The sequence below is a fragment of the Mycothermus thermophilus genome (genome assembly GCF_041956435.1).
Source record: "Mycothermus thermophilus strain CBS 625.91 unplaced genomic scaffold VTJ04scaffold_2, whole genome shotgun sequence".
In the NCBI taxonomy this organism is placed as follows: domain Eukaryota; kingdom Fungi; phylum Ascomycota; class Sordariomycetes; order Sordariales; family Chaetomiaceae; genus Mycothermus; species Mycothermus thermophilus.
Window position 1 is genome coordinate 2,311,881 of NW_027191428.1, and position 24,772 is coordinate 2,336,652.

Consider the following 24,772-nt stretch of genomic DNA (forward strand, 5'->3'; position numbering starts at 1 on the left):
TCGGGGTCCCCCGGTGATGGATCGCACAAAGGTCAACTGGCCGGATTCCCGAGGTCGAACAGAGCGCACAAAATTCCACTCGGAGTTTTTTTACGATGGAAGCCGGGAGTTCGAGACCGTCCCCTCGTACCTATCGGTCTGGGGTTCCAGATCCTCACCTTCCTTGTATATAAATGCCGGTGTCGCTGAATCGATGCTCAGCCCAAGGTTGGCCACCGAACTGGCAACTGGCGCGGTTTTGACAGACAGCACGGCAAGCAGAGCAAAGCGACCACCCGAAGCGACCTTGATAACGTGCTGGCCTGGAGATTAAGTAGGTCCTCCCGCAAGGTGCCGTCGGCGCGTTGTTTCCAGGTGCCTTTTCGCTGGGGTTGTGATCGACTTCCGCTTCTGGCAGCCGAGCGCTCGGGATGCTGGTCCCTGGCGTGGGGATCGATGGGATTTGGGCGTGGGTACGTACCGATGACAGCGAGATGAGAGATGGGGAAAACGGGCCGCGGTGTTCCAATCGGTCGGGTGAATCTCGTGCCAGGGCGATGGGGAAGAAATTTAACCTTTTGATAAAGGGCGGCCTCTGAGAGAGACAAGACGGCAGAAACACAACAGCTCCTGTTGGTGATGGACGGCGGGGGGAGTTCGAAACTGCAGCAGAGGGACGGCATAACCTAGAAGTGTCGGCAGAAGTCCACGATAGTTAATAATGCCCGTTTTGGACATGCCTCGTATTTGAGGGCCATCTGATCTTAGCTTGGATGCTTTACAACGCTCTATCAAGGCGGCCAAGATTTCCCCTCCCGACCCGAAGCAGTTTCTGATCCAAATGTTTCGCTGTTCTCGGCGCAAGACGCAACATGCTGTTGTGATGGCAAAGATGCCGAGTCCTCCACCTCAGGTAGCGCGGGGCCCAGATGCCAGTCTTTTGCGCAGTCTGTGGTCCACCGAGGCAGATCCAGCGTCCAGGGTCAGAGGGAATTAAATGAATCAATTGCCCTCTTGGGACATTGTGAAGCTTCTCCAGCCTAGCACATCGCTATTTGCTGGAGGGCGGAGTCGGCAATAGTTCGAGCAGCTTCTCTCTGGCTTCCATCTGGGCTATTGTCTTTTCAGGAGAACACCACAAGTGAAGATTCGGATTCATGATCCGGGAACTCCGTGGTGGGTTGTTGTCGCAAATCGGACACCCCACAACCAAGCATGATGCGGTGCTCGGAGGCTTGAATATACGAGTGTAACTCTCACAGGTAGTAAGTTATTTTTCCCCTTCTCATGGGTGATTCCGCCAACATTAGTCCGCACCTACACAGTAGTCCCGCCATTGTCATCGAGGAATCAAAACACAAATCCTCCACCCCCACGTCCAACGCACCTCCAAAATCTCGAAGCGCGGATGGAACACATGCGCATCGTCTTGCCCCTTGGCGTCTGCCAACCCATGTCTCGGGATTGGCCATCCTAGCAAATGCGATGACTGAGATGACGCCAGACCACCACCACACCAAGGAGACCCCCCTGGCAACACAGCTCTTCAACGGCTCACTTTCTTTCCAATCCTTGGAGGTGCTGAACTCTCATTGCACAAAACATGCAACACGTCAGCGACCACTGTTGTGCGGTAACGAGAGCGGGCCGTCCAGCTGGACAGGCCTCCTCCTGCATGGGTTGAGTACGTAACTGACTAAGTATGGCATGCATGGACCGATCGAGACGCCTGCCGCGCGCATGTTTGATGAGTCCCGTCACGGCGGCCCGACTTGGCCGCGCTTCTGTGGCCGTTGAGAAACGACCGGCGATTATTTGAAACCTGAGCGGCCAGTTCGTGAGGGACAAGCTCAGGGGGCCGGCGCTCTCTGTCTTACGTGAGGTTCATGCTCGTTGCCAAATCGTTCCAATGACATGTTGAACGTGTCGGTGTTTGTCTTCGTATCGAGGCCTCAAGGGACCTTGGTGCAAGTGTAGTAGAATTGCCTGTTTCAAAGGACATTTTTTTTCTCGGCGACCATCCAACGTGGAAATCCCCGAATCGTAAGCGCCCCGCCCCATCTTGGGAGCAGAAGTATACGAGGTGGAATGACCATACTCTCGGTAACTACATAAGGCCGGAACAATGGCGGTGCAATCCACTGCTGAACAGCTAAGTAACTACCTACGCAATTTTGGACGCCGCCTTGTCTGCATCGAGATGCCGAGGTTCCGGCAGCAAGTTTGACATGACGGAATCCATGGGCAGATCTGGTTTCCTCCCGCTGCCTTTCCGTGTTGCGCAGCATCTGCGCCCTGCGCCCCAACCTTAAAAAACCTGCGGGCCGGGACCCAGAGTCTTGGGTGCTGCTGGATAGGGGGGCTGTGAACCATGGATGATTGACGATCGTCAGTTGGACTGAGGCGCCCTTCAGATCTCTAGTGTTTATAGTGGATGGGGATGATCTTGGGAGGTGAGCTCATTGGAGTTGTGGCAATGTCCGCGGTCACGAGCACTCATCTCGCCAACGGTTGCAGTCGGCTTGTTCGGGTGGACTCTGACGTCGTGGGCGCTAACTACCGAAATGGGAATCAGGTTGATGTGAAGAAGGACGACGTCATCTTTGGCACCTTGTGTCTCCATGGCTTGAATGAGGAGCCCTCACAGGGTGTGTGTACCACAGTAGAACACAAAAGCGTGGAAAAGGACAAGCAAGGACTTCCAAGGTTGCAGTTCACCTGTACTACGAGCATAGGTACAGTTCATACTATGGTTGGCGGGGGTTGAGTACTGACAGGCATGCGAGGCTCTCGAGGATCATCAGTCGATTGCGTGCCATGGCTGGTGATCTTCCATGGTGCTCCGCTCTGTCAGGTGGTCCGGATGATTCATGGCAGCAGATCGGCTCAGCCACCGTGGCGCATGATTTTTTTTGGAGGCTTGGGAATGTGTTCAAATCGCATGCGCCGACAGACACGAACTCTGTTCGTGGGGCCTCATGCGCGCGTTGCTTTTTCCAAGCGGAATTCCAGGTTCTTCGCGAGCAAACGGAATTTGGTACGTATGATCCATTGGCCACGGGTCTCTGACCTCTGCCACGACACACTTGACATACGCTCCCCGGATGCGTGTTCTTGTCACGGGACGGCCGCGTCCAAGATGCGAGAGAAACGCGAGTTTCTCGAGCTTCAATGGAGATCGCGATGCTACCGTAGATACACGTAGTTTGTGCGCGTTCGACCACTGTCGCGAGCGCTTCGCTCGGCTCTTATTTGCTGTGGATCGAGACGTGGACGCCACGCGCTGCGGGGCAATGCTTGGATCAGGTTGCACCCGACCCAGGACAACGGGATCGGTGCCCGTGCACCTTGCAGGGCAGCGGTAGACGGTGCAGCTCCCGACCAGGCAATCCGGGCCAGTGGTTGAGCCCCAGCAGACAACATGTCTGACAAGTGAAATTCCGGACTCGATGGGCTGGACTCGATTGATCGAGGCCGGCAGCTCGACTCGAGAGTTCCAGGTGTAAGGTATACCTAGTTTCTTGCGCTGTGCATTGTCTTGTTTGTTGACAAACCCAAAGAACACTCGGTGAGGTGGGTGATATGGTCACGAAGGACATCTTGTCAGTGTCAATTGACTCTGGCAGTGTCAGCGTGATCAGCACATTTGACAGGTTTTAGTTCTCCCGGACGAAACGGAGTTCCTGCAGTCGCTGTTTCTGTGTTTCGATCAATTATGCACTTGCACTTGCTCTTGCTCTTGCTTCTGTTTTCTGCATTCGTAAACATTTCTTGCAAACTCTCGTAGGGCAAGAACACCCTGGGGGAGAGCGAGGCCGGCCGCTGAGGCCGCTCATCGGGGGCCGGCAAGGCTTCCGTTTCGCTGAGGGTGCCCCCGGCAACCACCGTCCACCGCCGCCCACGGGGCGCACCTTCACCCCCCAAACTTTCCTTCTGCAGGCCGGGGACCCGCTCCATTCGTCGTCCCCTCAACCCGGCGCCGACCCGCTTCACGTCTTTTCCAGGTCTCCGCCTGTTCCTGTTCCTGTGCTTGTCAATTCGCGTTTACATCCCAAGTTTACTCCGTACCCTCCAACCCAACCTGACGCGATCCATCTCAACTGCATGCAGCACCACCACCCCTTGGCATGTCGCGCTCCCCAGCTTCGCCCTCGATGTGAGAAGTGAACGCGACACCTCGTTGCCTTGCCGCACCTCTTCCACGCCGTCTCGACACATTCCCCTCCTCCCGTCCGAGCCCCGCTTGCTGTCAACCACTTGCTTCACCTTAGCTTCCCAAGCTCAGCTCTGTCTCTCCCAGCTCGACGTCGTGCTTGTCCTCCTCGACGCCTTGTTGCCTAGCACACGACGCACGACACAACAACATACTTAATTCCCCCAGGCCCCCGCCCTGCGGCCGCCTTCCAAATGGATCCCTATGGGGATTCTCAGCCTACACAAGGTGTGTGTCAAACATCATGCCCTGTCCTTACCGTTCCCTGCTGCTGCTGCGCTGCGCTCCTCCGGCCGGAAGAGCTGACCCGCGACGCATTCCAGCGACACAACCTGTCTTCGACCCCCGCCGCCTCGGCCAGCAAACCTCGGGTCTCTCCAACGAAGATATTGCCGACATAATATGCCTCCTCTTGCCCTACTCGGAGCCCGCCCGCCAGGAGGTGCGCCGCATCGCTGCTGAGTCAACCCAGCATATGGTTGGGAGGGACGATGTCGACGGGATCCCGCTAAACTACCACCTCGAAGATGACTCGCGCAACTTTACCGGCCTTCGCTCTGATGTCGGAGAGCACCACATCGCCCTCCGCTTCTCATCCGATGTCAAGGACCCGTCCCTGGGCTTCACCTTCGGCCGACACCCCCAATTTGCCGACATCTGCCTGCGGAACGACCCCAACCGCCGCCTCAGCAAGATCCACTTCCGCATTTACCTGAATGAATGGGGAGTCTTGATGCTGGAGGACATGTCGACCAACGGCACTGTGGTCGACGACGTCCTGCTCTGGAAGAAGGACCCCAAGTCTCCAGAGTCGAGGAGGACCTTGGAGAGTGGCTCCAAAATCAAGATCCTCATGCATGAGCCGTCTGGGGACTTTGTGTTTCTGGTCCGCATCCCAAACCGCGAGGGCGAGTGTGCTGAGGCGTTCAAGCGCAACTTGGATGCCTATCTTGCCAGACAAAACGGGTATGCTGATGCCAACGCGACTATCGTCCCCGGGCCAGGAGGCCACGTATGTGACACCTCTCTTTCCCTCCTAGACCGTTTCGTTGCTGACCATGCTGACAGGTGGATATTTTCCAGGCGGCCCCGAGGAATCCTGGGGCAGTTGCTGCCCGTAACAACGGCACCGCTGCACGGAGACCTGATGCCATCAGCCAAACCAGACCGCGCGACGGCCTCCCAAGGCCGTGGAACGGGTCGAACAAGTACAACCGTGTGTGCGAGATTGGCAGGGGAGCCTTTGCCACCGTACATAAGGTCACCTCCAAGCTCACCGGCCAGCCCTTCGCGGCCAAGGAGCTTGACAAGCGGAAGTTTATGAAAAACGGCGTGCTGGACCAAAAGGTTGAGAACGAGATGCGCATCATGCAACAAGTCAAACACCCCAACATTGTGGAATACATTGAGCACCTCGACTGGGACGATCGGCTGCTCATCATCATTATGGAGTTTGTGAATGGCGGCGACCTGGGCAGACTGATTGCTGATAATGGGCCGCTCTCGGAGAGCGCCACCAAGACGATCGCGCGGCAGCTGCTGGACGCCTTAGGGTACCTGCACAGCATGAACATCACGCACCGCGACGTCAAGCCAGACAACATCCTCGTCCATTCTCTGGACCCCCTAGTTGTGAAGCTCACGGACTTCGGACTGTCCAAAATGGTGGATAACGAGCAGACCTTCCTGCGGACCTTCTGCGGCACCCTCCTCTACTGCGCTCCTGAGGTCTACACAGAATACGCCGAGTACGATCATCGGGGCCACCGGCATCCGCGTAACCGCCACCGTCGCCCAATGACGGGGCAACGGTATGGGCATGCTGTGGACATCTGGTCATTGGGCGGCGTCCTCTTCTACGCCCTGACGAGGAAGCCTCCATTCCCGGCCAGGAACGGCGCAAGCCATTCTGAGCTCCTCCACCAGATCATGACCAAGCCGCTGAACGTCGAGCCGCTCATTGAGGCTGGTGTCTCGGACGACGCCATAGACTTCTTGCGTCGGATGCTTGATCGACGGCCCGAAACCCGCGCCACGGTCGAAGCTTTGATGAACCATCCGTGGATTGCCAGTTCCTTCACCACGGTCGCCCAGTCCTTCGAAGAGGTGACTGAAGAGGAGCTCCGCATGACGGCCTCCCAGCTGAGCCTTGAGGATAACGATAGATACAACAACGGCGGGGGCCGGGAGCTGCGTGTTCCGAGCGATGACGAGATCTCGGAGGACGAGGATGTGGACTTTGATGCCAATGGGCTGCTCGGCTATGAGTCGGAGAAGGAAAATTACACATTTGGATCGAATCACCAGCCACGACGGCTTTTCGGCGAGGTGAATGCATCCGCCGTGCGAAGCACGGGTGTGCCACCGGATCGTCTCAACCTGCCAGTTTCGGGAAGCTTCGAGTCTACAGGCACGACGGAGATTCTCGATAACGAAACAGAAATTAAGGACAGCTTCGAATCCGAGGACAGCCTCACGCCTCGTCAAAAGTCGCAGAAGCCTCCGCCGGGCGGAGGCCTCCGCACCTCTTTTCTCTCTGCCGGACAGAGCAGATCGGTCGAGGAGCTTAACAACTTGACCTTTGACGTCGAGTCCCAGAGCCTCGGCGGTGCCGAGTCGATCTTAGAGAACCTTAATATGAAGTCTCGTGCGGCGTCGCTGCACCGCTCCCATACGACAGGCGATCTCAACACCAGCAAACGAAAGCCATCATACGACAGCAGCGGGGAGGAGGAAACACCAGGGCCAGAAGAAAGGCGCGGCCTCAAGAGGCTCCGTTCCGGAGACTCGGCCAAGGCTGCAGGTAAGAAGCCCGTGGATGACAACGAGTACGAGCTCCTCGTCCAGATGCCATCCATCCCCCAGCCCCAGACCGGGCGACAGATTGATAACCCGGTGAACAAGGCGACCTACTGGACGGCCCAGGACCGGACGACCTGGCACCTTGAGTACCCCGAGATGACGCAGCTGCAGCTCGACGCGTTCAAACTCGCCGCTAAGGCGCGGGGAGAAGAGTTCGGCCCGGGGAAGACGCCCCTGTGGGGGCTAGCCATGAAGTACTTCCCGCCTACGAGCTGCGAGAGGGTGGCAAAGACGGTCAGGCGAACACAACAAGCCGGCTCGGAAGCCGTGACCATCCCGTCCACGGCAAAGGCGCCGAATAACAGCGTGCCTGCCACACCCCCAGACACGGATTCCGAGCCCCCATCAAGCATGGTTCCGCTGCAGTCGGACCCCGGTAGGCCCGTGGTGGCGTATCTGCAATCGGCGCCGTACTCCAAGCTCCCCGAAGACCTGTGCATCGCCATCACCGAATCCATGGTTTCCTGGGGCCGGGCGAACGAGAACACGCGGCCGTACCCAGACAAGGAGGACCAGATGGTGCCCAAGACCGCCTTCAAGATCCTGCTCTGGAAACCCAACTACGACCCGGTCAAGAACTTCCGCCCCTGGAACCGCCCCGCGGAGCCCGACGAAGACCAGTTCCTCTTCTACATCTCCACCAAGGCCACCGCCGGCATCCACATCAACGGCGTCCACCTCCCCTCGGACGACCCCAAAAACTCGGCCAGCCCCTGCAGGTACTGGATGCCCCTTTACGACGGCGATCATGTCTCGGTCTGGCAGACGCCGGACCAGTCCGTCGTGGCGGGCTTCATCTTCCGCTGCGGCTGGGGCGGCAGCGCCCACTCGCGCCGCAGCCTGGGCAAGTCGCGCCGTCCCGAGCTGGTGCCATCCGCCATCGCCGCCCGGCTGGACGAGATTTGCGGCCGCGCCGAGCGCAAGATGCGCGGGCAGAGCGAGCACGACCTGAAGCTCGAGGAGGCCAACCACGACGCCGAGGAGCGCGCGCGGTTCGTGGACCGCGAGCGGCTCCGCTCGCGCGAGTTTGAGCAGCGCCGCCTCGAGGCGTGCCGCAAGCTCGGCGTGAGAAGGGTCAGCCCCGCCCCCGGGGTCACGCTCGGCGAGGAGAGCGGGACGGCGTCGCAGACCCCTTGGGCGTCGTACGTGCCCGGCAGCAGGACGGTGCCGACGCTGAGGCATGCGAGCCCGGCGACTTTGGAGATGTTGAGGGGGGGAGGGGTGAGGAGGGGTTGAGATGGAGTTGGGATTGAGTGATGGGCCGTTGTTGTTGTTGTTGTTGTTGTTGTTGTTGTTGTTGTTTGCTTTGGGTGGGGTGTTGGGGTGTTTTTTTTATTGGGCGGAATACCTACCTTCCTCTACCTCTCTACCTGGGATGTGTTGGGCTTTGGATGACGTTTCGGCTGTCTGTCTGTCTGTCTGTTAGTGTGTTGTGGTTCCTCGCTTGGAATACCCCTCCTGCTGTCGTCCCCTCTCAGTATTGTTCATTGTAACTATGGTTTGTTGGACGGGAAAATGGAGTGTTGGGTGGGGCAGGTGAGAAGGTGGTACCAGGTGGTGGGTATCATGGGAGAACGGTGTTTTTGGAAGGTTGTTGGGTTTTGTTTGTATTTCTTTTTATTCGGGCATTTATTCCATTATGAGGGAACAAAAAAAATATATGCATACATTTACCTACCCTATCCATTCTCTCAGACAAGTTGGGGGTTGGTGGTCATCTCGAGAACTTGGTGTTCGGAAAAGGAATGTGGGTGTAGTCGAAGGGGTGGTGTGTTTCGGCCTGAGAGTCTTGCTGCTGCTGATGTGGGACCCTATCTGCTTGTGATGATTCTGATGAGATCTGGTTGACTTCTGGGAGGATGGGGTGCTGTACGTTTTCAGGGCGGTGCAAAGTGTGCTGTTGGTTTTTGTGTTTGTCTGTGGCCGCTCCTTACTGTCGTTGAAGAGGGGGGGTTGTCAAGGACGAGTGATGTCCAATGTTTATCAACAAGAAGTTCGAGAGCAGTCTGTTATTTAATCATAAACTATCTCCTGGGGAAATGCTCATTGCGATGGCCGAGCTCGTGGCAAGTAACAAGTAAATTTGAACAGCCTATGCTCTTCTACGATCCACCCTTTCAGGGGCAAGTCAATAATGTTGTCAATAGACAGCAATTCAGTTTGATGATTGCAAGCTCTCGGGGAACGTCATGGATGGTCATTCTTCCTCAATAGGATGTGAAAGATGGATTCCTCCGGTTCAGGAATACGCATCTCTGGGAATCTAGCAGAGATATACGGGAAGAGCTTCAGAAAGGAGCTTCAGTTGAACACCCGGAGCCAAAGCATCTTTGATGTTTACCACTGGGAGCCACTCCCATCATTGGCAGTTAACAACTCATTAGTAGCATTAAGCGTCCCCCAACCCAGCCACGAGCCGAAGCCCAACATCCATCTCTCCCTCCCGCCCATCCAAAAAGTGATCACCCAAAAGCCACATGCTCCAGGCACATAGCCCTTGCACTCTCCCACAAACAGCCATCCATTCCCTCCCCTTAATCCCCACCTGTAATCGTCCCGCCAGTCTGCTTCCACTTGTTGGCCATGGCCAACAGATTCGACAAGCCCTTGGCGGCCTGCTCGTCGGCGGGGAAGACATAATCGATATACTCCTCGAATGTGTCGTCGTCGAGGCGGCGCTTCTTCTTGGTGCGCCTCGGTAGCATGCGCGCGACCTTGTCGATGTCCTCCTGGGTGCCGTGCGTCTTTTCGAACTCGTGCCACGCCGCGAGCAGCGAGGCGCGCTCGGCCTTGAGGTCGCGGTCCTTCATGCTCTGGTGGGCGCGCTCGAAGACGCGGCGGGCGCGGGCCTTGGCGGCTTCGCTTACCGGTCTCTCTTCTTCCTCTTCTCCTTCGGCCTCCTCCACCTCCTCTTCGTCCGGAATGTTGATTTCGAACTGGGCGTAGCTGATCCAGACCTTGGGGTGGCTCGCCTTCTCCAGCAGCCGCTCGTACAGGGCGCGCGTCCGCTCGTACTGGCCCTCTTCCTCCTCGAAGTCGATGTAGGCCTTCCAGACGATCTCGGGCATGTCGAGGATGGGCTGGCTGATGGCGACCTCGAAGATGGCGCGCGTGCGGTCGTAGTCTTCGAGGCCGCGCTCCAGGTTGGCCCAGCGGATCCACGTGTCGCAGTTGGCCGGGTTGTAGAGGGCCCATTTTTCGTAGAGGGTGCGGCACCGGTCAAACTCGTAGAGCTTTTGCTCGAGCTCAATGTACTCGCGGAAGAGCTTGTCTTTGGGACACATGCCGATGGCGCGGCCGAGGAGCTTGCGCGCGGCCGTGAGCTGCCCTTGGCGCACCTCGAAGTGCGCTCTGGCGATCCAGAGCTTGGCGAAGGTGAACTTTTTGTGGGGGACGAGCTGCAGCGCGGCGTCGTAGACCTGGCGGGCGCGGTCGATGTCTTTGGCGTGGAGCTCTTCCCATATCGCGTAGAAGAGGAATAGGAAGATGTATCGCCTCCAATGCCGCTTCTCCTGGGTCGGGGGAACTTGGGCGATGGCGCGCTCGTAGACTTCGCGCACGCGCTCCGGGTCCCCGCCGGATTCCTCCAGCCGGGCAAAGTCGAACCAGACGTCGTAGTTCTTGGGGTTCTCCTTGACCTGGTCCTCGTACAGCTTCCTGCGCTTGGTGAGGACAACGTCCTCGACGCCCTCCTTGTCGCCAAACTGCTTCTCGAAGGTGGTGTACTGGGCATGCAGGTTCATGGATTTTGAGCGCGGGAGGTTGTCGAGGCCGAAGCGGTAGATGGCGCGGGCGCGCTCGTACTCCTTCTGGCGGGCCTCGAAGCGGGCGAAGGCGATGAAGAGGCGCTCGTCGACCTCGTCGTCGCCCAGGGTCTCGGCGATGGTCTGGATGGCGGTCTGGAAGACCTCGCGCACGGCGTCGGTGGTGCCGAACTCCTCTTCGAACTTGGCCCACTTGAGCCAGGTGCGCGGCTCCGGGTGGACGGCCACATACATGCGGAAGATTTGCCTCGCGCGGTCGTACTCGCCATAGCGCTTCTCCAGCTTGATGTAGGCGTTCCAGGCGTCCTCGTCGGGCTGCCATTGCATCCACCTGTCGAAGACCTGGCGCGTCCCGGGGATGTCGCCCAGCATCTCCATGACCCAGAGGTACTTGTACCACAGCTTGGGCACGCGGGGGAGCCGGGTGACGGCGCGGTCGAGGAGGTTGCGGGCATGGTTGATGTTGCGGTTCTTGAGCTCGGCCTCGATGTAGCGGATCCAGAGCTGGACGTTGTTGGGGTGGACGTCGAGGGCGCGCTCGAAGATGGAGCGGGCGCGGGCGAACTCTTTTTGCTCGAGCTCCCACTGGGCATACTGGAACCAGTTGGCCAGGCGGAGGCGGTTGCGGCGGATGTAGTCCTCGAACTCGCGGCGCTTGCGGCCCTGGTACTCCTTGAGTTCTTCGAGATCGGCGAAGCGCTGGGTGGGTTTGTGGATGGCCGTCTCCTGGCGATCGACGGCCTCGCGGAGAAGTTGCTCGGCCGAGATCTGAACAGGCGCGGGGGCCTTGTTCTTGACTCGTGGTGGGCCTCTGGAGTGCTCCATTGTGGTGCGCGTGAAGTCGATGATGGTGTCGGCAATGGGAGGTGAAAGGTCGAGGTCGAGGCCAGGATGTTGAATCGCTGAAGTTGATTGAGGCGACGTGAAGTTTCAGCGGGTCCAGGCCCGGAAGCTACAGCTTGGGGCGCGCTGCAGGCGACTGCAGGCGGGAAAAGTGGGTCCTGTGCAGCCTGCCAAGGTGGACTTCCAGGCTGCCAAGCCCCTAAAGATGCAACGCCGAACTCTCCAACTTCAACGTCTGGCGCATTCGCATCTTCTTCGCATCTTCTTCCAACGTCGTCGAAAACATCCAACACAACGCGGTCGTCACGTCCCAGATTCTCATTCCCTCACAGTAAATTACGTCGCACCGTCCATCAGATACAAGACAGCTCATTTCACCATCTTCATTGCGGCTACAAACGACAAGTCCGCCAACATGTCGACCCTCGCCGACGAGCTCCTCCAAGACTTTGAGGGCTCCGGGTCGGAGGCCGGGGGCGATGAGGCCGATGATGGCTTCTTCGATGCCGCCGGCGTCCCCAACGGCCTCCACGAAAACGGAGGGGACACAGCCATGGAGGAACTGCGCGACGAAGACGACGACGAGGACGAAGACGAAGAGATGAAGGACAGCAACACCGTGCCCGCGCCCGACGACGATGACGCAAGAGCAAAGATCGAAAAGATGCAGCTAGGAGGCATCAAAGACGTGCGCAGCGTCGCCGTCCTCATGAAGACGCTCACGCCAGTTCTAGAGGTTAGTCAACCCCTATTATCCCCTACCCCATCGCAGTCGATGCCATCCGCTGGAGCATGCGTTTACATTTCTCTCTCGGAGCCGTAGCCCTGACAGTTTGCTTCGAACGCTGCAGAAAATCGCACACTATCAGTCGCAGCCAGCCGCCTCCATCGAAAATGTCGGCAACGTCGAGGACCACCCGGAGTACCACCTCCTGACTCAGTCCAACAACCTGTCGACCCAGATCGACAACGAGATCATGCTCGTCCACAAGTTCATCCGAGACCACTACTCGGTTCGGTTCCCGGAACTCGAGACGCTCATCACGAACCCCCTCGAGTACGCAAAGGTTGTGGCCATCCTGGGTAACGGGCCAATGGACTCGGAGAGCATCAAGTCCCTACAGTTGTCCACAGACAACCCGCTGGGCGTCACTCTCAAGTCGGTCCTCGACGGCCCGTCACTGATGATCGTCACGGTGGAAGCCACTACGTCCAAGGGACAGGCCATGCCGCCGGAGCAGCTGCAGCGCGTGATTCAGGCGTGCTTGATGGTCATCGAGCTCGACAAGGCCAAGAAGACCTTGACCGAGTATGTGCAGTCGCGCATGAACATCTTTGCCCCCAACCTGACGGCGCTTATCGGCTCGCTCACGGCGGCCCAACTGCTCAACCAGGCCGGCGGTCTCACGGGCCTCTCCAAAACGCCCGCGTGCAATCTCCCGGCCTGGGGTTCCAAGAAGCAGGCGAGCGCCGCGCTGGCCACCAACGTCGGCATCCGGCACCAGGGCTTCATCTACCAATCCCCCGTCATCCGCAGCATCCCCACCGACCTCAAGAAGCAGGCTATCAAAATGTTCGCCAACAAGATCGTCATGTGCGCCCGCACCGACTGCTTCCACCAGTTCCGCGACGGCTCTGAGGGCGAGCGGCTCAAAGACGAGTGCCTCGACCGCCTCGACAAGCTTCAGCAAAAACCCCTCAGCAAGTCCCACCGCCCCTTGCCTGCTCCCGATGACAAACCCAGCCGGAAGCGCGGTGGCCGCCGCGCCCGCAAGGCCAAGGAAGCCACCGCCATGACGGAACTCGCCAAGGCGGCGAACCGTGTCGCATTCGGCAAGGAGGAGAAAGAAGTTGGCTACGGCACGGGCGACAGCACCCGGGGGCTGGGCATGGTCGGGCTGCGCGACGACGGCCGGCTGCGCGTCACGCAGATCGATAACCGCACGCGCGCCAAGCTGAGCGCCAAGAACAAGGGCTGGGGCGGGCTGGCGAGTTCGTTGAGCGGAAGCGCGTCGTCGCTGCGCGGTTTGACCACGGGCGGGGCGACGAACTTGAGTTTGGCGAGCAGCAAGGGGTTGAGGACCTCGGGCGTCGGCACGACGTTGGGATCGGTCACGGCCGGCACGGTCTCGTCGTTGGCGTTTAGCTCCGGGCAGGGGCTGGAGTTGGTGGATCCCAAGGTGCAGGCGGAGCTGACGAGGAAGAGGAAGGCGGAGGAGGATCGGTGGTTCAAGAGCGGCGCGTTTACGCAGATTGGTGGGGGGCAGAGTAGTAATGATGGGTTCAAGAAGCCGCCGTTGCCGCCGGCTAAGAGGCAGGATACGGGGGCGACGAAGTCATAGGGGAAGGGCGGGATAGCGGGTGTGGAAGGTGTGGTGGGATGGACGGTTTTGTGTGTATGTATGTATGTTTACCTGGGTGTGGTCGACATCACTATTGCAACAGAAGGCATGCTTGATGGAAGAGGGTGTCTTGAAGGTAGCTAGCTAGCTCTGCATCTCGACCTTGGAACAGATGTCTCAGGCCGTTGACTGTTCTTGTTTCCTGCTACTACCTAGGTATCCAATTGTTTATTCCAAGCAAAATTCTTAAACATCAACTAACCCTTCCACCTGATCTTTCGAACACTTCAATCACTTCAAGGGGCGCACACTCTCACGAATCCTTGCGGCGACGGCGACGTTGACGGTGCCTGACCCGCCTTCCGGGTTTCCCAAGCCCCACGTTGACGAGGTGTCTTTCTTGGCTTCATTTTTCTCTGTGGGCTTTTGGGACTTGGACTTGGAGCGGGCCGATGGCGAGCTGGTAGGGGGAGGACGTGAGGTTGGTTAATGGTTGGTATTTCGCTTGTGATCGGGGTTGTTGACAGGACTAGGAGGAAGGTGAAGGTGGAGGAAGGGGAAAGGATATACATATGCATTAAATGTCTAAACGTGCTTGTTTTGCTGGTCCATTATGGCCGGGAGATTTCGGTTCTTGGGGTCAACGTACAATTTGGAGTTCGAGACCGGTTGACTAGGTGCCTAAGTGCCCGAGAGATTGATGACTGTATGTGCAACGAAGAAGAGTTGGAAGTTGAGAATCGCCGAAGAGAGAGGCTCTACCACCCAACCCCTTTTATGTCTTGTTCCAGGCTTGAGTTGGCTATATCCATTCGACACCCGAGTTCCTATCCCCTCTCGTTCTGGGGAGCGCTATCCCTCCTCTTCCCCTCTTTTCTCTCTCTTCCATTTGTCCCGCGTGGGCTCTTTTCAACAAAGAAAAGGGGGTTTCTGACAAACGTGGAGTGGAAAATGCAGGAAGATGCTCTTCTAGCCAATACTTGATGTCGATGAGAATCTCTGGTGGGTGATACAAGCTCGTCGCGATTTGAAAGGGAAGAAGGGAGGGTACGACAGGTTGAGAGAGGGACCAGAGCCTTGCGATGGGTCATCGAAGCTTGGTTGGTGTAGGGCAGCTATGCAGGAGTTTGGGATAAGGTGCATGTTTCCTCACTGGTTAGCTCGATGTCTTGATAGGATAGGTGATGCCGAAGGTCGTCAGGTGTTGATGAGTACTTGCTTGGTCGAGGGTTTGATAGTGTGATCAGCGGAAGGGGATAAGGGGGTTGCCATGGCAAAGGCAGGTAGGGTGACTGAAGTCTAGCGCAATCAATAGTTCTAACGGATCTTGTCTATTAGAGACCGATTAATAGGTCTAACACATATCGGAACATCATAAGCCTCATAAACTACACTATCCCATTCCCAACGCCCATCTACACCTCGGGAAGGTATCTATCACCAAAACTCCTCATCCTCCGCACACAACCTCGCCATCTCAAACTGCTCATCGGTCCTGCAAACCAACACCCTCGGCGTGGTCCCCTTCGCTCCCACCTCCCAAATCACCGCCTCACCACCATCCTCCCCCTTGGGCGGGGCGGACCTGTTGGCCTCTTCGTCCAGCTTAAACCCAAGACACTCAACCTGCTCCACCACCGCCTGCCGCAGCAGCTCGCTCTTCTCGCCAATACCGGCCGCAAAGACCAGCGCGTCCACCTGCCCGCGGAGCGTGACGTAGTAAGAACCAATGAAGCCGCAGATCCGGTCGACGAACAGGTCAAATGCCAGCCGTTTGTTGCGCGTATCCTCGTCTTCTTCTTCCCCCTCCTTGCTCGCCCTGCTCTTCGCCGCCCCCGCAGCAATGACCCCAAAATCCGTCGTCCCCGTCAACGCCTTCCACCCGGCCTCCTTGTTGAGGATCTCCTCGGCGCGCGAAATGTGCAGATCCTTGGTGGACGCGGGCGCCAGCCGTCCCACGTCGCTGGCGTAGTGGAAGACCAGGCTCGGATCGACGCTGCCGCTGCGGGTGGCACCCGGCAGCCCCGCCAGCGGGGTCAGGCCCATGCTGGTGTCCCAGCTTTTACCGTTGCGGATGGCGCAGGCGGAGGCGCCGGAGCCGAGGTGCAGGGCGATGATGCTCGTTTCGGAGGGGTCCTTGCCGAGGAAGGCGGCGGCGGAGCGAGTGATAAAGGAGTAGCTCAGCCCATGGAAGCCGTATTTGCGGAGCTTGTTGCTGCGGGCGATGGTTTGGTTGATGGGGTAGGTGCGGATGTGCGAGGGCAGAGAGGCGTGGAACTGGCTGTCAAAGCAGGCGACGTTGCGGGCGTTGGGGAAGTCGTCGATGCAGGCGTGGACAATGCCCAGGCTGTTTGCGTTGTGCAGAGGAGCCAGGTCGTTGAGGGCTTCCAGGCGGTGGTAGGTGTCCTCGGAGATGAGCTGAGGCTTGGTGAAGTCGCCACCGTGGACGATGCGGTGGCAGATGATGGCGATGGAGTCGCGGGATTGGATGATGGGGACGGAGGAGTCGGTGATGAGGGTGTTCAGGATTAGGGAGAAGGCGGTGACTTGGTTGGTGACTTGGTCGTCGACGACGCGGTTGGAGATAACTTTTTCGGCCCCGCGGGTGTAAGTGAGTTTGGCGGGGGGTGCGGTCAGGCCGCTGACTTGGACCTCGGCGATTTGGGATGGAGTGCCCCCTTTGTCGGCCGTGTAGACGGACACCTTGACTGAGGAGGAGCCGGCGTTGACGGCGAGTATGACGGCCATTGTGTCTAGATTAGGTGCTCTCTATGTCGTTGTTTTTGTTCACAGAAAGATGCAAGACGAAGACGGACGGGAGGAGACCAACATCAACATCAGGAACGGGAATGGAGGATTAATAACGGGCAGCATTCAGGAGTCCATGTTACACTCATAATGGTCTCAATTGGCAGTCACCCCACGGAACAGATCAAATATGTCTTGGTAGCATGATCCTTTGCGGTGTGTCTCCCGTGTCGAAGGCAAGCGAGGCTCATGTCGTTCACTTGTCGTGGGAGTTTGTCGGATTTCTCCGGGGTGGCCTGACTGCGCGCGGCATGTCGATGACGTCGTTCCTGAGCAGCTTGGCGCTCTGCAACGGGATTTCGGCAGCGGGAGCCGGATCAGAGAGACAGGAGATACACTATGGAAACCTGGAAAATATGGATGTGAAAACTGACTGTTCCTGGCTGCAGGTTTGTGGGAAATAGGAAATGCTCAGGCCCCTGACTCAATATCGCATGGATTTCCCTGGAAGCGGAAGCAAATCCGGAAATCGATCAAGTCCCCAAGACGAAATGTATCTTGGAAGGAACCAAGGGGTGAGAAACAGCAAAACAGCCCAAAGATCTAGGAGTCACACCACACGGCCGGCTTGGCAACATCCTACCAGCCCTAACCCGCTAAGCATATCCATGTGCCACAATCATCTTTGGACCCTAACCCTTGTCTCCATCTATTCATATCACATCTTGTCCAACCCTCAAGTCCATTCCCAACAGCAAACGCCGAGTCCCCCGGCAACTCCAACATCATCAACATCATGAATTACCTGATCGTGAATTACCAGCCATGACGGGGAAACAACTCAACGACGAACAGCGTGCCCTGCTGGCGCGCATGTTCCAAGTCAAAAGTCTCAAAAACGCCGACATCTCCTTCATCCTCAACATCTCCATGAAGACGGTCCAACGTCGCCGCATCGAGTACGAACAGACGGGCAATCTGAGGAAGCACAGGGACGTGAGCAAGAACGCTGAAAAACTGAAACCCCAGCATTTACAGGTATGAATGTATCTGTATGTTTGTGAGAGAGAACAAAATTGACTAACACAGGGTGAACAGAAACTCATCGAATGGCACAAATCCCACCCCTCCGCCCTGCTCGAGGACATGCAGCAGTTCCTGCGCGTCCACTGCGGCCTCGAGATCAGCCGCTCCGCCATCAGCCGCCAGATCCGCAGGGCCGACGGCGGCGTCCCCTCCCTGCGCGAGGGCCGCTGGGCAAAGATCCGCGCCCGCAAGCAGCGCGAGGCCGAGGGCAGGTCGCTTGTCGACGACGTTGCCCCGCCACCACCGCCTCAGCCACAGCAGGGGCAGCAGCAGGGGCGGCAGCAGCAGCAGCAGGGGTTTTATGCTGATGGTGCTTCTCCGGGGAGTAGTCGTAGCAGCAGCAACGGTGGTAGTAGTGGTGATGGTGGTGGTGGTGAGAGTGGGAGAAGTGAAAGTGGTGATGTAAACCCTGGCCAACAACGCGTACTGCTAGCTCCAATGCGAGAGCTGCTTGCCGCACAAGCTGATCAGGTGCCGAGGAATGGCGGGGGACAGTCCCACCACGGCCAGACAGTAGCGCAGCAGCAGCAGCAGCAGCAGGTTTACAGGTCGGAGCAGTTCGTGCCGGTGGTGGATGGGCCACCGACGCTACATCAGGGTGGCGGACACGGAAATAATTCCTTGGGAGGTCCAGGGGTTCCGTCAGCAACGGAGCAAACGGTCGGGACTACGGGAAATACCAGGTAATTTTTGGATCAGGGGTTAGGCGTTGGTGTATTACTCCGTACGGTGCGTTGGATGAGGCAATTTTGGGTTTAGACGGTTAGGTAAGACTAATTAGACCACTTGGATATCCCAAAGTGATACCGAAGTTCATGAACCTAGATCAAGCCGGTTCTAGACCAGGGACGGTTCCTCTGGGTTCCTCTAGGAAAGGGTTTCTTCAAGGACACAGCCACATCGATACTTAATCGTATCCCCACGCGATTCTTCTTCATCTGCAGCCTTGGCTGGGTGTTGATGGCTCCATCGGCACATGCATGTCACTGGGGAATAGGAGCAATTTAGCATCACGATGGCAACACTCCCATGCGAGCTCGATGGCCAGACATGAAACAAAAAGCAGCAGTGAGAAGGGGTCGCGAGGGGTAAGGCAGATCAACGATCAGAGCATCGTAGCAGTGTATATGCTGTCTATTTTGGGCATCACAGTAGCGAGAGAGCGGCTACATGAAACATCAGCTTTGTCCAGAACATGCAGAGCTAGCTTCTAGATCAATCACCTCACACCTGACAACCTTCTTGAGGTGCAGGCTGAGACGTAACCGACAAGTCCGAGAGGATAGAGCGTCCACCCTCAGCTGATTTAAACACTGTGAAGCCGCCTGCAGCAAGTAACCCAACCACCGCCCCAAGTTGGGCTTCAAATGAGTGTGAAAGTAGTCGTGCCATTGCTACCCACCGGTCCATCCACTGTCCAACCATCACCATCTCCACGGGTGAGGTTCCAAGATCAAGTCAAATTTAGCTTCTCACCCTCCCCGCTCCTCCAAGCCACGCCGCCGTTGACACACATCTCGGCATTTCACTCTGTTGTAGCACCCCTGCATGAGCTCCCCCTGCCTAGGTCAGGTAGGTACACAGCAGCAGGCGCGGCGACTCGTCATCCCACGGCCCAAAGGCAGGGTTCAAGCTGAGAGCAGCCGGGTGGTATACCGGCAGATGATCTCGGTATGTATGCACCTGGTATGTATGATGAAACAATGAAGCACTGCATGAGTATGTCGGTAAGTACCTGGCTGGCCTGGTCTGGTCTGGCCCCCTACTACTACTACCGAGCCGACTCTAAATATGGAGTATGGTATTTTCCCCTGAGGCAGTGCTCCTGCTTCCATCCTGTCCCTGCTGCTGCTGTGCCGGGCCGCCCGTTCTACCGCAAAAGCTGGTGTTTGAGGTGGTGGACTATTTTTACTAAGCCCCCCTTCCCAGGGCTGCTCCCGCTTGGGGCGAGTCGGAGGAATGATACGCCGACTTCAGCTGGACGAGCTGGAGCGGTTCCCAGCTGGGGCTGGGGAGGCTTGCAACCTGTAAAAAAGGGAAATTTGCTGTGGCTTGGTTGCTAGTGCTGCTACCCACCTAGTTCATGGCTAGGACGTACTGTGTATTGGTTTAATCTGTTTTTGCGAGGCGGTAGGTTTGGTAGTGCAGTTGCGGTTTGTTGTTGTCTGGGTTGTTTACGTTGAAATAGGGGCTGCGAGACTTGGGAGGAGTTGATGTGTCGGGTCCATTACTTTTCACAAAATAGTGGTTTTCACCAATTTGAGGGCCAAAATTACTGCGAGAGTGGAATGTGCCTCTTGATTTTGCTCCAAAACGCCTCAAGACCTGAGATTTTGTGACAGCATCGTAGGCTCGTATATCAAACTTCCTACTTGACCAAATCACAACGAAACACTTCAGGAGGTATTGGTAAACACGCAAAAGCAAATCCAACAACGCCGTTACCCTAAAATCCAAGCCCAAAGTGTCCATCGCAAACTTTCCATCCAAACCACCGTAGATAGAAAAACCAAACAAAACAGAAAAGAAAAACAAAGGAAATCATCATGAGCATCATAACCACTCCTAAACCTCCTCCCGTCATCCTACCCATCCAAACCACTCAACTCCCATACCCTGCCTAATCTCGTCCCATCACAAACCTCATTCTAAAATCAAACAATCTCATTCACGGCCCCCGCGCCTGCCAACCCATATCCAACTCCATCTCTCCCAACCCAAACGCCGCCGCCGCCGGGCCCGGGCCCCTCACTCCAAACACCCCATCTCCCACCCCGGGCGTACCTGCCCCTGGTCCCAACCCTGGCTGCGCAGCAGCTGCAGCAGGCGCGGTGATGTCTGGCCAACCGCCTGTCGTCCGTCCCGTCGCGGCGGCGGCGGCGGCTGCTGCGGCTGCCATACCGAAAGACGATGGATCGAAAAACGCTGCTGCAGCTGCGGCGGCTGCTGCGACGCTTGCACTGTCGACGCCGACGGTTGTTGTTGCGGTTGTTGTGGTGGCGGTGGTGGTGGGGTTGGTGGATGGAGTGGTCAGCGGTTGGTGGGAGGGAACGGGGCTTGGGGTGAAGGATGCGGATGCGGAGCGACCGCGGCCGTTGCTCGAGGGGGCAGCGAGGCTTGCGCGGTGTTGGGGTTGGGATGTTTGTTGTTGTTGGGATTGCGGGTCGGCGGCGGAGGAGGTGGTGGCGGAGGAGGAAGAGCAGACGCCGCTGGTGCTGGTGGTTGAGCTCGGGGTGTGCGAGCAGCTCGACGAGTGGCCGTGCGGGTCGGGTGAGGTGCCGGATAGGTCGTTGCCGCTGCTGGTTGCGCCGGGGTCCAGGTCGGAAGGAGCGTGGTACGGGGAGTATTGCGGCGGGACGAGATTGTGGTGCGCCGAGAGGTACGGGTTGGTATGGCTGCGCTCGCGAGTCGGGAGCGAGGCGGGTTGTTCGGAGGGTGAGAAGTTGGCGGCAGCGGCCACGGCGGCGGCAGCAGCTGCTGCTGCGGCCGCGGTGTTGGGGTCGACGTCGATCAGCTCGGGCCCGTTGGCCGGGTTGCCGTCGTCGCCGGGGACTTTCATATAGTGGCACTGGTTGGTGTAGTTCATCATGCCTCCTCCGGAGGATTTGGCACCGTTCACGCCGTTGCCGCAGGGGCGGGAGGCAAAGCCGGGAGGGAGTTGGCTTGGAGATGCCGGGTTGTCGGTACTGCGAGGGAACGCGTTGCGGAGCTTGGGGATGCGCTGGCCCAGGGCGTCGAGATCGACGTCGAGCTGGACGAGGAAGGACTCGGTGAGAGGGTTGCGGCGCTTGAGCGCGTTCATGGCGTTCAGCAGGAAGCGGAGGGAGTCCGAGGTCTGGCTGTCGTCCGGCCTGCTCTTGAGATACTGAACGAAGACGCGGGCGGAAACGTAGAGACAGAAAGAGATGAAGGGGTTCATCTAGACAACAAGTCAGCACATCTAGCACATGCAACGGCGCCGAGATGAATGGATACGTACGGCAGACAGATCAAGATGCGAGACCGTCCGCATGATGCTCGCAATTTCGTTGGCCGCCGTGATACACCGGACCTTGCTCTCGGAGCTGACCGACGAGGGCAAACGGTTCTTGTCGGCCTTAAAAATGGCCGCCTGGTGCAGGCAGATGGTCGAGGTGTGAATGCACATGTTGGTAAAGACAACGTTCGCGTTGTTGAGGCCGGCGGGCAGCTTGAGATGCGGGGGCAGGGAGAGCGACGTGCTGAGGAGGATGTGGTCCATCTGGCGATGGCGCTTCCAGAACTCGCCGTTCAGGTCGTGGTCGCGGTCGTCGGCATCGGGACGGTGAAGGTGGACGAGATTGCGGCCGAAGAGGCAAGCCATCAGACAGACGCCGCCAAATGAGGAGAGCTTCTCGGCTCCCAACGGACCCATGGCGTCCTGGAGCGTCGGGGTCGTCTCGGGCCTGCTCAGCTCGAAAGCCTCGTCGGATGCAGGCAGGTTGGAGAGAATGTCCTTCTCGTCGATGGTCATGGGCCAACCGGTGCCAATGCTGGCGAAGCGATCAAGGGTGAAGGCCATCCAGAACGTCCTCCTCCTCTCCTCCCTCTCTGTCCAGTCCCGGGGCGGCGGCAGGCACTGCTTGACATCCAACCCCGCTCCGTCCAAGCGATGGAGGCTGATCCTGTGCGCTCAATGTCAGCAAAGCTGTCAAGATGCTTGTAAAGAGGGCAGGGAACTCTTACATCTGAGCCAACCTCACCGCCGAGCCGGTGCTCATCCACGCCCTGGGGAAGTACATCCACTTGAACTCGTACATGGCAAGCAGGACGTGCGTCTGAGCGTGGGCCAGAGAGATCATGTGCTCGCCGTAGCCCTTGATGTAGTCCGACTCGAGGTATTTCCTAGCCCGGGCATAGAACAGGTCCTTGAGGGTGTAGAACTTGTCCGAGACGGAACAAGCCAGCGTCCACATGGCGTATCGCAAACAGACTGGAGGTCGCTGGGTATGAGCACTAAGATAACCAGGTTAGCTTGGAGAAGAAAGAAAAAAACGGGTGGGGAGGAAGCACTTACAGATTCATAGCAGCGAGATATCGATACTTATGAATCATAGGCACCGAGGGATGGATCTTTTCAAAATAAATCTGGTGCAGCTCATCGATGGTGTCTGGCGGCGGGAGCGGCTCCTCGAGGCCCAGCCTGATCATCTCAAAGGGAAAGTTGGGATCGACGCCTCCAACGCTGATGCCGCCGTTGAACTCGAAGTCCCTCAGGGGAGCGGCATGCGGCGACTCGCCGCTGAAGTGCCAGCGATCCATGGTCTCGCGGCTGTTCCCGATCCCCATGGACGGGTCCGTCACGCCGAATCCGCGCTGGTCTAGGGGCTGCTTGGGCGTCCCGTCGAGGCCCATGGCGATCCCCTTGGCCGAGTCAGATCCAGATGACAGCTCCTGGTTCTTCAGGAGAGTCTCGACTTGCTCTGTTGACGCGGGTCAGCATCATGCAAACAAAGCAAACAAGGAAAGAAAGAAAGAAAGGGGAAGACCAACTTAGCCTCTTCTCCAACTCCTTCACGTAACCCCTCTTGGGCCCGCTCTTCCTCCTCTCCTCGGCATAGGTGCAGGTATGCCCGAGACGGGCGCAGGTGCTACAGCTCGGCTTGATGCCATCGCACTTGAGTTTCCTCCGGCGGCAGATCATGCACGCGAGCCTCTTGGGCTTGGGCACGTTCTGGTTGCCGCCCGGCGGCGGGTCGACGGGGATGCGATCGCTGTCCTGGCGCTTTTCGGGCGAGGGGTCGGACGCCGACACCATGATGGTGTCTGGCGCTGTGTCGGACGAGGACATGTTGGTGGTTGCGGTGGTAGTAGATGGGGATAAATGTCCTATCTGGATAACCTGGGTGCCGTCGGAAGGCCCAACGGCGATGACATGCAGGTTCGCCGGCGCTGAAGGACGCCAGTCCGATGACGTATCCAAACTGTCGGGTCCTCTTTCACGCCTTCTTTCCTCTCACTCTCTCAACCGCGACACGCGTCAACTGAATTGCCGTTGAGTGAAGATTGGGCTGACAAAGTCCTTGAGAAATAAGGAGTCGGTTTCTTTTGCGGGTATACTCGGTTTTCGTCGTTGATTTCGGAAATCGAGGACAACAATAGACGGTTGGTGGTTGGTTGGTTGTGAGCTGAATGTGAGCTTTTGAGTTCAAAAAAGGGGCGGGGATCAATTGGTGATGATAAATCCAACTCGCGCCGAGACCACCACAGATGCTTTGATCGACGAGCCCTGGATCCAAGCAAACGGAACCTTGGTTGCACAACACCAGGGATGTCGACGAGGGCCTTGCTTGAGACTTGTCTTGTCTGCCCACCTATGCTAGGTAAAAACAGAAAACAGAACACAACGAAGACCGGTAGAGACGAGACGAAAGAGATAGTATATGAACTACGTACGCGTTCAACACGAGGAGGGGGTCCGCCGTGAACAAGTAAAAGTCACAGGTTGGAGCTTAGCCTCTTAGTCTACCAGGGGGTGGGCTGGATGCATGTAACCTTATGGAGTCACTTGCACCGTTGTCCCCTCCCGTCTTTTTGTCTTCTTCAACCAAACCACTTATCGTCAACCCACCCAGTCCACAGCGACAGTCCGGCCCAGTGTTACCTTGACGCCAGGCAAGCTGGGCTGTGTGGAACAGTCCACAAAACCCAAGTTAGGTACTGTACCTTAGACAATTCCGCGCCCAGGGAACCCGGCTGCCATGCCGCCTTCTGGAATGCGACGACGGAGAGGCGAGGCACAGCTTCGCTTGTTCTTACAGGTCTATCACTCTCCACACTTAAACATGGGGACGGCCACACAGTTCCCGAATCCATCCATCCACCGTCCCGGGCCAGAGAACAGGGAACATACTATAGGTAACGAAACGAGGAAAACGACCAGCCAATGACCTCCTCCGCCTGGCGAGCATCAGCCT

General features: G+C 57.7%; 7 protein-coding genes across 7 annotated transcripts; 4 read left to right on the plus strand and 3 right to left on the minus strand.

Annotated features, from left to right (window-relative positions):
- Window positions 1–3,428: 3,428 nt before the first annotated feature.
- VTJ04DRAFT_3003 (uncharacterized protein) lies at window positions 3,429–4,351 on the plus strand (the record flags this gene model as incomplete). The annotated part of the gene is made up of 2 exons (XM_069360856.1): window positions 3,429–3,481; window positions 3,919–4,351. 2 exons carry the CDS (start codon window positions 3,429–3,431, stop codon window positions 4,349–4,351), a joined length of 486 nt encoding a protein of 161 aa, XP_069221524.1.
- Window positions 4,352–4,386: 35 nt separating this feature from the next.
- Window positions 4,387–8,290, plus strand: VTJ04DRAFT_3004 (uncharacterized protein; the record flags this gene model as incomplete). The annotated part of the gene is made up of 3 exons (XM_069360857.1): window positions 4,387–4,420; window positions 4,516–5,204; window positions 5,261–8,290. 3 exons carry the CDS (start codon window positions 4,387–4,389, stop codon window positions 8,288–8,290), a joined length of 3,753 nt encoding a protein of 1,250 aa, XP_069221525.1.
- Window positions 8,291–9,588: 1,298 nt separating this feature from the next.
- Window positions 9,589–11,643, minus strand: VTJ04DRAFT_3005 (uncharacterized protein; the record flags this gene model as incomplete). The annotated part of the gene is made up of 1 exon (XM_069360858.1): window positions 9,589–11,643. The coding sequence occupies one exon, from the start codon at window positions 11,641–11,643 to the stop codon at window positions 9,589–9,591; it is 2,055 nt and encodes a 684-aa protein (XP_069221526.1).
- A 433-nt stretch (window positions 11,644–12,076) lies between these two features.
- On the plus strand, window positions 12,077–14,003 carry VTJ04DRAFT_3006 (uncharacterized protein; the record flags this gene model as incomplete). Its single annotated transcript, XM_069360859.1, has 2 exons — window positions 12,077–12,397; window positions 12,513–14,003. 2 exons carry the CDS (start codon window positions 12,077–12,079, stop codon window positions 14,001–14,003), a joined length of 1,812 nt encoding a protein of 603 aa, XP_069221527.1.
- A 1,437-nt stretch (window positions 14,004–15,440) lies between these two features.
- VTJ04DRAFT_3007 (uncharacterized protein) lies at window positions 15,441–16,751 on the minus strand (the record flags this gene model as incomplete). Its single annotated transcript, XM_069360860.1, has 1 exon — window positions 15,441–16,751. One exon carries the CDS (start codon window positions 16,749–16,751, stop codon window positions 15,441–15,443), a length of 1,311 nt encoding a protein of 436 aa, XP_069221528.1.
- An 825-nt stretch (window positions 16,752–17,576) lies between these two features.
- VTJ04DRAFT_3008 (uncharacterized protein) lies at window positions 17,577–18,524 on the plus strand (the record flags this gene model as incomplete). The annotated part of the gene is made up of 2 exons (XM_069360861.1): window positions 17,577–17,789; window positions 17,850–18,524. The coding sequence occupies 2 exons, from the start codon at window positions 17,577–17,579 to the stop codon at window positions 18,522–18,524; spliced, it is 888 nt and encodes a 295-aa protein (XP_069221529.1).
- Window positions 18,525–20,505: 1,981 nt separating this feature from the next.
- Window positions 20,506–23,646, minus strand: VTJ04DRAFT_3009 (uncharacterized protein; the record flags this gene model as incomplete). Its single annotated transcript, XM_069360862.1, has 5 exons — window positions 20,506–21,756; window positions 21,817–22,480; window positions 22,542–22,811; window positions 22,873–23,278; window positions 23,349–23,646. 5 exons carry the CDS (start codon window positions 23,644–23,646, stop codon window positions 20,506–20,508), a joined length of 2,889 nt encoding a protein of 962 aa, XP_069221530.1.
- Window positions 23,647–24,772: the final 1,126 nt, after the last annotated feature.